The following is a 14,131-nucleotide window of genomic DNA, read 5'->3' on the forward strand; positions in this document are numbered from 1 at the left end:
AGAGAGTCAGGAATAAAATCCATCATGATACACCGAGTGATCTTTTTTTTTTTTCTCTCCAAATTTTTATGTAAATTCTAATTAGTTCACATATAGTGTTAACATTGGTTTCAGGAGTAGAATTTAGTGAAATAAGCCAGTGGGAGAAAGACACATACCGAGGCATCATCTTAAGGGCAAAGGAAAGAGACGTGAGCCACCTCCAGGAGCTATGGTGAAGGAGACTGAGGTGTTAACTGTATCATAGGAGGGAGCATATGGGAGCAGTGGAGGCCGGTGAAAAAGCACAGGTTAAGGTGTGAGCAAACGGGATGCTACCAGCAGTGACTGAAAGCAGGTACAAGGGCACAGAGCAGCAGCGTGTGGGAAACGGTGGCTTTGGGGACTGGCCCAAGCTGGGTTTGAATTTTAGATCTAAGCCTACCTGCTAAGTGAACTTGAGCAAATGACTTAACCTTTCTGAGACTCAGTTTTTCCATCTGTGAAATAGGGATGGTCACAACTACCTCACAGTGAGATTATAAGGCCTAAAGATCACATGTGTCCTGAACAGAACTCCGTGATTATATATTCAGAGACAGAAGAAATAAGGATTTAACAACACTTGTTAAACCCAGAGGTAGAAGATCACTAAACCCTTCAAAGAGAGGCCACTAGGCTCAGAATCCCATAGAACTAGTTCAGCAAAGATTTATCATAATGTTGATGTAATTTTCCATTTATATTGACTCTACGTCTGACCTTCTAAGAGAAGCCAAGATTTAGGTGGTTATGATTTTCTTCAAAGAGTCATTCTGCTTTTATTTCTAAACAAATAGTCATTTTTATCTGCATTTATTTGTAGTATCCAAAGTTGTCTGCAAATAGGATTCTCCTGGATATGGAGGTGCTTATCTGAATTTTGAGACCGTCTATGTGAATTGCCTATTTTCTGCATTCTATTTTGTATGTAATTGTGTTTTTTAACTTTTGGTTTCTCAGTCAGGAAAGGCAGTCTGTGTGACCCAAAATTCTGATGTGCATGAAAATTGTTCTCTTGGCAAGTGTACAAAAATCCAATTAGTCTCCAAAGGACAAAGTGTCTTTGGGGACTCAACTGATCTAAAATTCGTGACCGAGTCTGGAAGAAAACAGTACTCTAGGATTTTTTTTGAACACGGGCAACATACATTTAGGACTATGTGAAACAAGTTCTTATATAAATTAATTCAGTTTACTTCTCTAGCTTATATTTGTGAGGATCTGTTTGCTTCTTTGGAGATTCCAAGCATTCCTAATACGAAATTATAAGACAATCTTTGGGGAGGGGGATTTTAAAGTCAATAAAAACTATACTAATAATAATATTTACTCAGATTTCTTGGATTGTTATAGGGGTTTGCCAACTTGTTAATAAGATGGAAGAGAATACTGGCAAGGTTAAGCCTTTCAACCGAAATGATGAACAGTTCCTGGAGGCTTTTGTCATCTTTTGTGGCTTGGGGATCCAGAACACACAGATGTATGAAGCGGTGGAGAGAGCCATGGCCAAGCAAATGGTCACACTGGAGGTGGGCTGGCACATGCGGGACCCTCTCCGTCTCTGTGGCCACACACTCAGCTTCTCCCCTTTCCCCCGGAACCACTTGTGCGGGCGCTGTCTCCTCAGAGAATCAGACTGAATCCTTAGTTCCTCATATAAATAGCTAAGAAACTGACACCTAAAATATTGTAGAAACTTACCAGAGGTCGTATGACCAAACCAGAACTCAGACTGGCTTTCCCTTTACTCCTTCAGCCTTAAGAATCCGGTCACACAGACATCTGCTGTCACCTGCATCCTGTCCCTTTCCTGTTGCCTGAGCTTCCCCATCTCTTTGTGAACAATTGTAGTCACACATCTTAAAAGATAAAAACAGAAACCCGAAACACTCGGAGAATCAGAAGTGAGGCATGGGAAACCCCTTCAGATGACAAATTTACGGATCCCACTTCTGAAAATCCTGATTCCTAAGTCTTCAGGAGAGGCCAGGAATCGACATTATTCCAGAGCTCCCCTGGTGATTCTGAATGTGCGGGCAGCTAGTGAGCTACTGGCTTGGGACACTGACCTCGGGGAGACTCCCTCCCACATCAGACTGGCCTGCCTGAGCCGGCCAGCCCTTTCCAGATGACTTCCATGAACTGTCTGAAAATGTCCACTTTGTATCACACAGAAATGTCTTACATCAGAGACTAGTTTAGGACAGACTTCGAAAGGGCAGTGTCTTATTCATACACTGCCATGAAATATATTTGAATATTTGCATACTCTTACTTAGTTGATTGAGATCAATGTGTATCAGTGTTTGGAATATGGTAACTTTTGCTCCAATCCTCTAAAAAAACACCTCACCTAAGTAGCTCAAAAGATATACATTGTAAAGTTTTACCAGTAACCATCATGTTATACTTTACTTTCTAAAATGAATATATAACACTAATAGTTTTGCCATAGTATATAAGAGATCTTGGATTATAAGCCATTGGAAATCTTTTTCAAATACACACACACCTATGTGTATGTTTGCATACATATGTACACACAAATATGTGTGTGTATATATGTATACACATACCTCAAGTTATATAATATATATGTGCACATGTAGTTTCATACATATATACACATATACACATTTGTGCATGTGTGTGTAAGTATATAATTTTTAATCAAGTTTTTATAGTTCCACAGTTTTATACTGAATTGAATCTAAGCCAGTTACCAGTTAGAAATTATCTCATTTTGTAAAACTTTTTATTATGGGAAATTGCAAGCATATACAGAAGTAGAATACCTTAGTGAGCGCCCATGTACTCATTAGCTGTCTTTAGTTTAACCCTGAAAAAGATTTTCTTGTTCTTATGAGGCACTGGATAAAAGCCAGGGACCCAAACTCATCAGGTTTTCTTATGGTGGTGAATTATTTTGACCTGGAAGCCATGATCATTATAATGACAATAAAACAACAACAATAATAATAGCTAACCTTTATCAGATGTTCTTACTGTGTGTTCTAAGACCCACAGGTACAGACATACCTCATTTTGTGGTGCTTTGCTTTATTGCCTGTCACAGATACTGCATTTTTCATACACTCACCGTCTGTGGCAGCCCTATGTTGAGCAGGTCTATTGGCGTCATTTTGCCAACAACATTTGCTCCCTTCATGTCTCTGTGTAGGATTTTGGTAATTCCCACAGTATTTCAAGCTTCTTCATTGTTATTATATTTGTTGTAGTGATCTGTGATAGTGATTAGGACCTGTTGAAAGTTCAGGTGATGGGTTCACTTTTTTTTTTTTTAAAACAATGAAGTATTTTTTAAATAAGGTATTACATTGATTTTTTAAGACATAATGCTACTGCACACTTAATACACTATAGTGTCAGCATAACTTTCACATGCACTGGGAAACCAAAACATTCATTTGACTCACTCTATTACGATATTGGCTTTGTTGCAGTGGTCTGGAAACCCGCAGTATCTCTGAGGTATGCCTGTATTAACAAAATTAATCCTTATGACCTTATGAATAAGGTGCTATTTTTACCTTCACTGAGACAAAAATCTTTCTTTTTTTTAAATTTAGAATGACATGTTCTTCCCGTAACCATTCATCTGTGTTGCATTGCATTTATTTGTATCAGACTAGTGTATGGCCACAGTCCGCACTTTCCCCAACACACTAGCTCTGTGGTCCCAGCAGCAACGCATTAGCCACCATGACCCATCGATGCCATGTAAGCAGAAGACAGCAGCTCCAAGTTTCCCAGGCTTTCCTAGTGCTTAATGGTTCAAATGTGAGGACAAGCCTGTTGTAGTACAGGATTACAAATGTTCTGAATCACAAGATAGGAGACACATACGCCATTTTAGATTTTGAATTGCTTCAAATTTTATACTGATTTTTTTTTTTTAATTTGACAGACAGAGATCACAAGTAGGCAGAGAAGCAGGCAGAGAGAGAAGAGGAAGCAGGCTCCCTGCTGAGCAGAGAGCCTGATGCAGGGCTCCATCCCAGGACCCTGGGATCATGACCCGAGCCGAAGGCAGAGGCTTTAACCCACTGAGCCACCCAGGCGCTCCTGAATTGCTTCAAACTTTAAAGACTCGTTCAAGGAAAACTAGTTCAGACCTCTCAGTTACTCAGGTCACCATTTAAAATCTGAAAATGTCTCGCCTTCTTATCAATCACACTAAAATCTTTGGAGCTTTTAGTAAATCTGAATTGTCTCTGTCAAAAATGAACTTTCAAAAATATTTTTTAAAAATATGGTAGACATTTTAAATATGACCACTACCTCAGATAAAATATTATCCCGTTACTTTGAAGTTATTAGTTTTGAAATCGGGAATTAATGACTCTTACGTTAAGGTATAAGAAAATGGTAAGCCTGTCTTTTTAGCTCTACTCAGGTAAGCAGAAGTGTACTCTAGAGTAGGAGTTGAAAGCAGGCCTCCCTGTCCTCTTACTCAGTGTGAGCTTGCCACCAAGTCATGAGAACACCTGTGCCTCAGTGTCCTCGGATGTTAACGGAGGGGTTTACAGGCCAGTGCTATGCTTCTTCGCTCTTGACATATGAGTGGAAAGGAATCCCTGAATCTGTATGACATTATATTCCAGCCATGCAATTTTTCTTTATGAAATTCTACGCTGGTTATGGGCCTCATCTGAGGGCCTCTTCTATACTATCTTTCCAAATATCAATGTTAAAATGTCAGTGTATGCAAAGTTTTTTTTCTTAATTCAATACAAAAGAAAAAAAATTAAAGTCACTATTATTTTTTAAAAAGCAGCACAAAAAGACAAAAAAGGACAAAATAAATTTCCTGCCAAGTCTGAGCCAGTAGCATGGCTGATAAATAATGTGCAGAATAAAAGTGACAAGACTTACTCTGAACGTAGGGAGTATAACATTTTGTCTTCTGAAACATGCAATTGAATCAAAATCTGGGATTTTTCTTTCTGTTGAAGAAAGCAGGAAACAAGATTTGACAGTCTGAGGTGTCTAGTTCAGTCTCCAGGAAGTTTTAGCAGAATCTCAAGCTTAAGACTGTCAAAGTCTACATTCAGTAGTCCTCTCTTGGATAACCTGTTTTCCTTTGTTTCTTATCCTATAGGTTCTGTCGTATCATGCTTCAGCAGCAGAGGAAGAAACAAGAGAACTCCAGTCCTTAGCGGTAATTCTCTTTCTTGGTTAAAGTGACTAAGTGCCGACGTCTAATTAATACATAAACATGGTTCTCTTAGGATAACTGCTTCTAGTAGCAATGATCCCGTTGAATTCAATGTGGTAAATACGTAGATGGACATTCATAAAAATGTTTAATTCTACTTTCTTGTAAGGCTACAAATTCACTGAGGATACAAAGCAAAAGATAACATACTGACTTTATAATACATTATATGATTCTGATTTTTTTTTCCAGTAATGTTACATCTTTCTTAGGTCAAAATATAACTTACCTTTCAGTTCCTGGGGAAACGTGGCCTGATGACCATGAGGTGGTGGCTTGGTAAGGGTAATGACAACAAAGATTTTGTAGTTTGTTGCCAATAACCTGCTCTGCCTTATTGAGAATTGAGAGTGATTTTAATGTCTGACCATGTGGCTTATGGAATGTTATTTGAAATTGGGTTCAAATAAGGTCAGTTCCTGAATTCTCATTACATTTTTTATTTAGTATGTTATGAGAAAAAAATCCTGATATGTAAGTAGAATGTTAAATGCTCTTGGTCTTGGTTGAGATTATTTGAGACACTGACACATTGACAACAAAGGCAAGTGGACTTCTGAGTTGAAATTTACTTGGGGCAACATGGAGAAGGTCTACCTGAGATGTGACGAGAGTCTGTAAAGAATGAGAAGGGTGTGAATAGATGATTAAGATTCTTTTTCATTGTCATCGTCATCATAGCTTGCCAAATGCCAACCTGCTATGGCCTTACATACATTTCCTTATATAATCTGCACAGCTGTGTTATGGAGGCCACCCTGAAGCTAGAGAAGCCAAGTGACTCGCTCAAGGTCACACTGGCAGAAAGTAGGGAAGTCAGGATGTGAGCTCATATGGTCTAGTTCCAGAGCTCATGCACAGACCACTGTACTGTCTGTTATGAGTTGTTAGAGAGACAGAAGATTAAAGATGATTGAAGTGCTTTGACCTTCATAATTCAAAAAATGATGGTGTCATTAACTGTCAAGAGTGGAAATGTTAAGAAGGGAAAGTGGTAGATTTGACCTAGAACGTGGTAAGTGTGAGGCTCTGGTAGAATCACCAGAATGGACATTTTCAATAGTCAGTGGAGTCAGGACTAGGGGTGGGGTGTGGAACCAGATTTGCAGGTCCTGCCATGGGGTTTGGAGGTGTCCCATGGGAGTGGAGCAGTTGGGAGAGGGGTATGGAAGACTGAGGGCAGAACTCTTGGGAATTGGGTTTCAATGGAAGAAGTAGGAAAGGAACCTTATTGAGAAGTGGTAAGTAAGCAGGAAGGAAGATTTAGGATAGGGCAGTGGCACAGAAGGCAAAGGGACGAGTTTCAAAGGGGAAGGAGGGCCCATCAGTGGTAAGAAGGTTGAGAAACAGGACTGAGAGACAGCTGCCGGACTCTGATCACATGATTAGTGAGGAAGCAACTTTAGGTGTAAAACTGCCCGAGGTAAGAGTGAATGGTGACAAAATGGAGGAAATGAATCATAGCCTAGTTTCAAAAGATAAGTTTTATTTAAAAGTGGGAGTGGAGAAATAGTTATGAAGGGTATTGACTGAACCATGTGAAGTTTTGTGTTTTGGTTTGCTTTGTTGTTGTGTGCAGGGCTTGCTCACAGCTAAACCAGCATGCTCTTGGACAGAGGGTGAAGGTAGGGGGTTGAGTGAGTGCAAGGCTGGGAAGAGATCTAGACCTTGGAGCAGCCTAGGCATTGAGTGAGACAAGAGGAAAGGGATCATAATAATAATAGTATTATTGAGCACTTGCCATATACCTGGCATCTTTGAAGTTCTTTGCGTGTGTTTAGTATATTTAGTCCACGCAACCCCATGGAGTCAGTACTGGTTAGCATTTGGAATTTGAGGAATTTGAAGTTGAGAGGATCTCAGGATCTCCCGGGTGGTAAGGGATGGTGCAAGTACTAAATCCAGACAGACCGCAACCAGAGCCCACACTCCATCGCACAGCACTGGAGAGGTATAATGAGCTGGAAAAGAAGGAAGGAGGAGAACTTACAGACGTTCTCAATTAAATCAGTGAGTGGGAAGTGGAGTCCTTTGGCAAGAACAGTTTAAGAAATTGAGGTGATTTGTCCTGGAAGGTTAAGCTGCTTCTTCTGGGGTTAGCCTTTTCCGAGGCTTGGTGGGCTGTATTTATTTTGTTCATGATGGTATTTGAAGGAATGAGCAGTTTTTCAATCATTTACAAAGGTTTATAGGTTTTAAATATCTTTCACATCAGGCTTAATTGGCCCGCTTGTCTAATCCTCCCAGGATGATGAAGTTTTGAACTAAAGACATACTGTGAGTTGGAAATCATCACTTAGAAAGACATCTTGAAGTGCTTGCAGTCACTACAGGAGTATTAAATTAGTTCTAAAATGAGGGCAAGGTTACAGTCTGCTATGTGTTGTTTTAGATAAATAGAAACTAGCAAATAGAGCAATGTCTAAAGATAATGCTGTGAAAATCACTTAGGTTATTAAACTTTGCTTTTCACTTTGAAAATAGCAGTCCTTCAGAAAAATTTGAAAGTTATTTTCTCAGTTATTTTCATAATTTTAACCAGACAAAAACCCTTTGCAGTAACTGAAAATTGCCATATTGCAGTATTGTTCAAAGCCATCTGTTGTTTCATTTGGAAAATAGATTTCTGGCAGCTGCATTGAGAAATTTAGGGTTATAAGCTTGTAGGTCAAGTACTTTATTTAAATTGGTTGAAATTCAGCAACTGAGTTCAATGCTGGTTTTCTACCAATCTAATAAAAATTCCTTTACAGCCCCAACTACACAGGTGTCTGCATTATCCAGCGACTACCAAAGCTGCTGCCTTTGTCATGTATCTGATGATTTACATCAATTCAAAACCTAAAATAAATCGAAAAGCTGTGTAATGTATTCTTAACTTTTATTTTTTACAAATTAGTTCTTGAATTAAATAATATACTTCAGGATGCTAAATATTTATGCCTGTGTCCAGAAAAGTTCTCTAATTACAACAGAAGTATAACAAAGTTACGGGAAAGGAAACTCAGAATCCTTATTATTTTTTTCCTTGTTTTACCTGAGGTTTTAATCTAATTTCTCTTGACTTAAAATTGGGTATAGCAGAAATAGAAATTAAGCCTTCTACCATATCCCATTTAATGATCTTTAGGCACAAATTGTATCACATAAAGATAAATGGACCCCAGCTACCTGGTTATGGTTATTAGAAAATTATTAGTTAAGATGTCAGAGAGTAATCAGTGTTTATTTCCAGTATTTGATTGACAGATTGCCTTTTCTGCTTTCCTCTCTTGTTAGAAGAGCAGTAAGTAAATATGTATTAGAGTTTAGTTTTTTAAAATTAGCTTCTCAGTTTTGTCACGGACTCGGTGCTTTTTCAGTTCAGTCGTAGAGCTTCTGTGATCAGATGTAATGTATCTAAAAGCAAACAGACCCTTTTGTATCCTGAAAGGTTTTCTGCTTCAAAATAGTGAGAGAGGAAGAAGCTGACCACTTAAGCAGGATTTCCTAGGACAGAATTTATTTCATCTTGACCTTAATCTTTCAGAACCAGAAACTTCATATGAACTCCCTTGATCAGGTGTGTGTGTTCCTGCTGTCACCTACAGCAGAGCTGGCTCCCTGACCCACATCTCTGATGTCTAGGTCAGTGTCAGATTATAGATCCACTTCCTTGTATCAAGATGATCATCACGTTCCCTCATTTTTGAGGAAAATCTGTATATGGACAGTCAAATTACAAATGGAAAATTTTGAACCGATACTAACAAAGAAGAGTTGACGTTATGATCTCGATAACCAGTGTCCCTGAACTGTAGTAACCTATGGCATCTAGTAAGGAGCCCTCTTCCTCAAACAGGTGCTAGAATTACCCTGAAACCATCTGAGTCCTTTGGACTTCCTGTTCGCCATCAGTTGATACATTCATTTTTTATAGGTGTCTATAACACTAACTGGGCTATATCTTTTCCACATTGGCAATAGATTCTGTTTGATTCTTCCCTGTTTTCCTTTGGCAAACTAATCTTATCTTTTCTGCTCTGATTTTCCTAGTGGATTACTTCCAACGGTAATCTTAGCTCCAAAGTATAGTGGCGCCGTTCTTGAACTTCTTATAGCCTAACTAGGTGTTAACCAGATCTGGGCTAATTATTCCTCACTGTAGTCAGAAATTTACCTTGAAGGTTTTACTTAAAAGCATATATACATTTTTTCAGAATCTTGACATTGTCATGTGCCATCTTTACATGGTTTTGGAAAACTGTGTGCTCATTACTTTTTACAATCTGTGCCTCTTCACCATGAGATTTAAAAGATTACATTTATATAATATTAGAAAGAAAGAAAAATCATAAAACATGTTGATGTAGTTATTAAAGAAAATATGCTAATCCTGTCCTGCTTTGCCTTATTCACTTCTTTATTCTGTGTAAAATTTGGTTCTTTGAATATTCACCTCCCTTTATATAAGTAGATTTCTTTCTTATATGCATTTGGATTCACTTTGCTCTTAGAGAAAGATAAATTCTAACAGGTTTTTGAATGGTGTGGATTTTTTTTTTCTTTAAGAACATATTTTCTGTGCATGTTAAAAGTGGGGAAGAGAAAAAAAAAAAAGTGGGGAAGAGAGACATTAGGCTCCTGTAAAGTATAATGTGATGGCTGTCAAATGGCTTTATTCAAAGACCTGGAAGCCAAACTGGTCCACTCTTCATAACATGGCGCTCCACTCAGTGGGGGGTAGGGATCAGAAACTGATAGGCAGAGCCCGAAACCCCTAACTGAGGATCCCTCCTTATAGCTACCAATAAACTCATCAGTTATCTTACATTAATTTTATCCCTGAAAATAATTTCCTTGAAGAATGGATCATTAAAGAAAATCTCTTTTTTTCCTAACATTTATATTGAATAAACATCCAGAGGAGTAATGTAACAAAATGCCTTCATTGAAACACTGAAACAAATTGGAAGAATCTGACATTTTATGAAAGACCAAGTTCAGTATTCTGTTCTTCTTCTTTTTTTTTTTTAATTTTATTTATTTATTTGACAGAGAGAGACTACAGTAAGAGAGGGAACACAAGCAGGGGGAATGAGAGAGGGAGAAGCAGGCTTTCCACTGAACTGGGGAGTCTGATGCGGGGCTCAATCCCAGGACCCCGGGATCATGACGTGAGCCAAAGGCAGACACTTAACTACTGAGCCACCCAGGTGCCCCACTGCTCTTCTTTTCAAACTTATTTTAATAAATAACTTTCTGAGTAAGGAGCCTTTTCTTAAGGTGACTATTAGGAGTTGTTTTCATAATTTTATTTTTGCTCTTGAGATTTGATACTTCAGACCTTAGGCAGGTAGAATGCCTTTGATAGCAGTGTGACCTTTTTTGTATAAAGATTATACAATTGAGCAAATTGTGTAGCCATGTAGCCACATGTCTTTATTTTCTTCTGAGGTTACCAGAGACTTTGCCACAGGCTAAATATAAACGTTTTTCATGAGGCATCCACCAAAAATAAGAAACTCAATAATTTTTAAATGATTCTTTTATTTGCCTTACCCAAGTGTATTATTTTTCTATGGACACATGATTTTTGGGCTTCAAGGAGACTATACACCTTATAAATAGTTTATTTCCTATAAAGTTTTATTTTTCTTTTAAGTGAACAAAGAGCGACCCTCTCCACTTGCGTAAAAGCCTTCATAATAAGAAATAGTTGAATTTTTAAAAGTCTGTCATTCATCTTATGTAAGGCACTGATGATGCTAGGGATAGATTCTCTTTGACTTTTTTTTTTTTAGATTATATTTATTTATTTATTTGCCAGAGAGAGAGAGAGGCAGCGAGAGAGGGGACATAAGCAGGGGAAGTGGGAGAGGGAGAAGCAGGCTTCCACTGAGCAGGGAATCCAGCACAGGGCTCCATCCCAGGACCCCGGGATCATGACCCGAGCCAAAGGCAAATGCTTAATAACTGAACCACCCAGGCGCCCCTTTCTTTGACTTTAAAAAAATGTGTGACTATATTAGCCAGGGTTCTCCAGAGAAACAGAACCAGTAGGTGAGAGATTCATTCTGAGGAACTGGCTCACACAGTTAATGGGAGCTGAGAAATCCAGCAGTTTGTTGTCTGCAAGGCTGGAGACCCAGGAAAACCAGTGGTATAATTCAGTTTGAGTCTAAAGGCCTGAGGACAGAGGAGCTGATGGTTGAAATCCAAGTCCAGTGGCCTGAGAAAATGAGATGAGTTATCCTAACTCCATAGGAAGCAAAACCAGCATATTCTTCCTCCATCTTTTGTTCTCCTCAAGCCCTAAACAGACAGATGACGCCCGCCCACACTGGGGAGGGTATTCTCCTAAGTCCACTGATTCATTGCTAATCTCATCCAGAAATACTGTCACAGACATACCCAGAAATATGTTTAATTTGGGCACCGTTTGTCCAGTCAAGTTGAGACAAAAAGTTAACCATCACAAGTGACTAAAAAAAGTAGTTAAATGTGTACTTACATTGCCTGTCATTCTGTTGTTACGGCTCAGTTGCAAACTACTAACATACTTGTGTCATCACTTTAAAAACTGTATTTCAACTATGTATGTGCCTGTCTTCTCCACCAGCCTGTTCTTGACCCATCCTCATCGTCATAGCTACCCTTTACTGGTTGCTTAACAGGAACCCGGTTTACATAGCTTGTTAGATGATTGTGTGAATGAATCAATCAGTAGATTTTGGAGAATCCAGACTTTTAGAGAGCCTATACTCTAGCCTGAAATACACAACTCAAGCTTCTTCAGTACTCAACAAGATTTTGCTTTCTTTTTTTTCTTTAAAATGATTATGAAGCTAGAAATAATTTATTTGTTGATGAAATATATAAAGCCACATGGGTCTGGAGAAAAACTAGCTTCAACTTCCAGCTCCATGATCTCAGGCAAATCTGTGACTTCTTTTGTGTCTCAGTTTCTTTATCTATAAAATGAGGATAACAAAAGAATTTACCTAGCAGAGCTGTAGGGACTGGAGTTTCTGGTACCTTATGCCCCAGTAAGTATTAGTTATTTTTAGTAGTGGTAACAGCGAGAGGAAAATCAGTTCTCAAAATCTAGTAGTAGCAGCAACAAGATCTTGATGTGTCCTGTCATGTTTCATGTCTTTTTTGTCTGAGCGATTCTAATAATGTGCACTTCAAGGAAGTATACACTTTTTTTTTAATTAGTCTAAGTGGATTAGGTAGGTGGAAAATCTGGTAGGAAAAAATACCATGTGTCGTAAGAACAAATATAAACCTTTGTTTATACGGTACAACCAGTTCTCTACTTGAGGGGAGTAATCTAGAATTGACTGGTAACTTCTTGCCAGAGTTACTAAAAAGTGGATTGGGGTCATAGCTTTCCCATCCTGCGTTTCCAGTGTTCTTGGAATGAATGAATGAATCAAACTTTAGTGAGAAGGCAAACTGAAGCCGATTTTTAAAAAATTACAGAAATGAAATATTTATTGGGCAGATGAAAGTTATTCAGCTATATTAAAAAATTTTTAAAGCAAATAAAATTAAAAACAACTATAGAATGAGAAAGCATATATCTGTTGCTTCTAACACAGCATGGTTCATTATTAATGTTAGCTTTTATATTATAACTCTTTGCCAAAGTAAATTAAATTTAATTTAATATTATGGAGAACTGGCTAGGTGCTTGATGATCACAAAAAGATTTTCATTTACACATTTGTATTTATCTCCGACTCTGTGTGGGCATTATATTACGTGTTCCACATGACAAAAATAATAAATCTCTACCTTCTTAGACCTTGAATAGTGTAGGGCTATATACAATATATACTATAATTATACAATATTATATTATTACAGCCAGAAACAAAAATCAATGACTTTAAAGTATATTACATTGTGAAATTACATAGTATAGAGATATTCTAGGATGAATGGTCTGGGGTATGTGTAGTTTTTCAGGTAAGAGATGTGGCAAGTCTGTGATTTCATCCTGCACTGTATTCAGCAACCTGCAGGATAAAAATGCATCTAGGTTTTGGCTACCAGACTGCTTCTAGAAATAGCATGTTTGGATTTGCAATAAAAATTCAGAGCTCACTGCCTTCCATAGACACACCAAAACTACAACTACATATAAAACATCTCTGAGAATGACTTGAAGACTAGTAAAACTAAGATTTTATGGAACTAAAGATATAAAGAAAAAGTCACATCAAGACAAGGAAAGCAGAGATGCAGTCTACTCAGGACCCACACCGCCCAGCATGGCAACCTTCAAACAGGAAGATACCACAATTGCAAAGGCCCTCTCTGAGGAATAAGGACCCAACCTCCACATCGGGCTCTCTAACCCAAGAAACCTGCACTAGGAAGATGAGCTCCCATAACATCTGGCTTTGAAAACCAGTGGGGCTTAAGTCCAGGAGAGCCAGAGGACAGTAGGAAACTAAGACTCTGCTCTTAATTAAAGAGCTTGTGCACAGTCTCACTTGTTCTGAGTCCCAGAGCAGCAGCAACAGTTTGAAAAGTGTTTGTGTTACATATGAATGACATTCATTGACTAATTTAATTGACTAAATTTAGGGCATGGAACTAATTTGGAGATCTGTTGGAAACTTCTCCAAGGATAGAAATACTAGTGGATGCCATTTTTTTTTCTCTCCCCTTTACCTGGCTACCCTGAGAAGCTGCCCTGCCTCGCAGGTATCATTTCTGACATTCTCCATCTACAGTGCTAGTACTGCTTGCCCTGCCCTGGCATTTCCCTGCAGCCCACCCACCCTGGCCTGCGCTACTCCCAAGTGACTCCACCACACCGCCCCTGACCAGTAACAATGGCACAGCCCCAGGTAATCTCACCCTGCAACAACCAGT

General features: G+C 38.5%; 1 protein-coding gene across 4 annotated transcripts in view; it reads left to right on the forward strand.

The window, feature by feature from the left end:
* PDE5A (phosphodiesterase 5A) overlaps positions 1–14,131 on the forward strand; it is a 151,363-nt gene that overhangs the window by 89,058 nt on the left and 48,174 nt on the right. For all 4 annotated transcript variants that reach the window (XM_044224106.1, XM_044224108.1, XM_044224107.1 and 1 more), the window contains exons 10-11: positions 1,375–1,550; positions 5,144–5,203. In XM_044224106.1, the coding sequence (XP_044080041.1) occupies positions 1,375–1,550; positions 5,144–5,203 (236 nt within the window). The remainder of the gene's footprint in view (positions 1–1,374; positions 1,551–5,143; positions 5,204–14,131) is intronic.

Source organism: Neovison vison, chromosome 11 (assembly GCF_020171115.1).
Source record: "Neovison vison isolate M4711 chromosome 11, ASM_NN_V1, whole genome shotgun sequence".
In the NCBI taxonomy this organism is placed as follows: Eukaryota; Metazoa; Chordata; class Mammalia; order Carnivora; family Mustelidae; genus Neogale; species Neogale vison.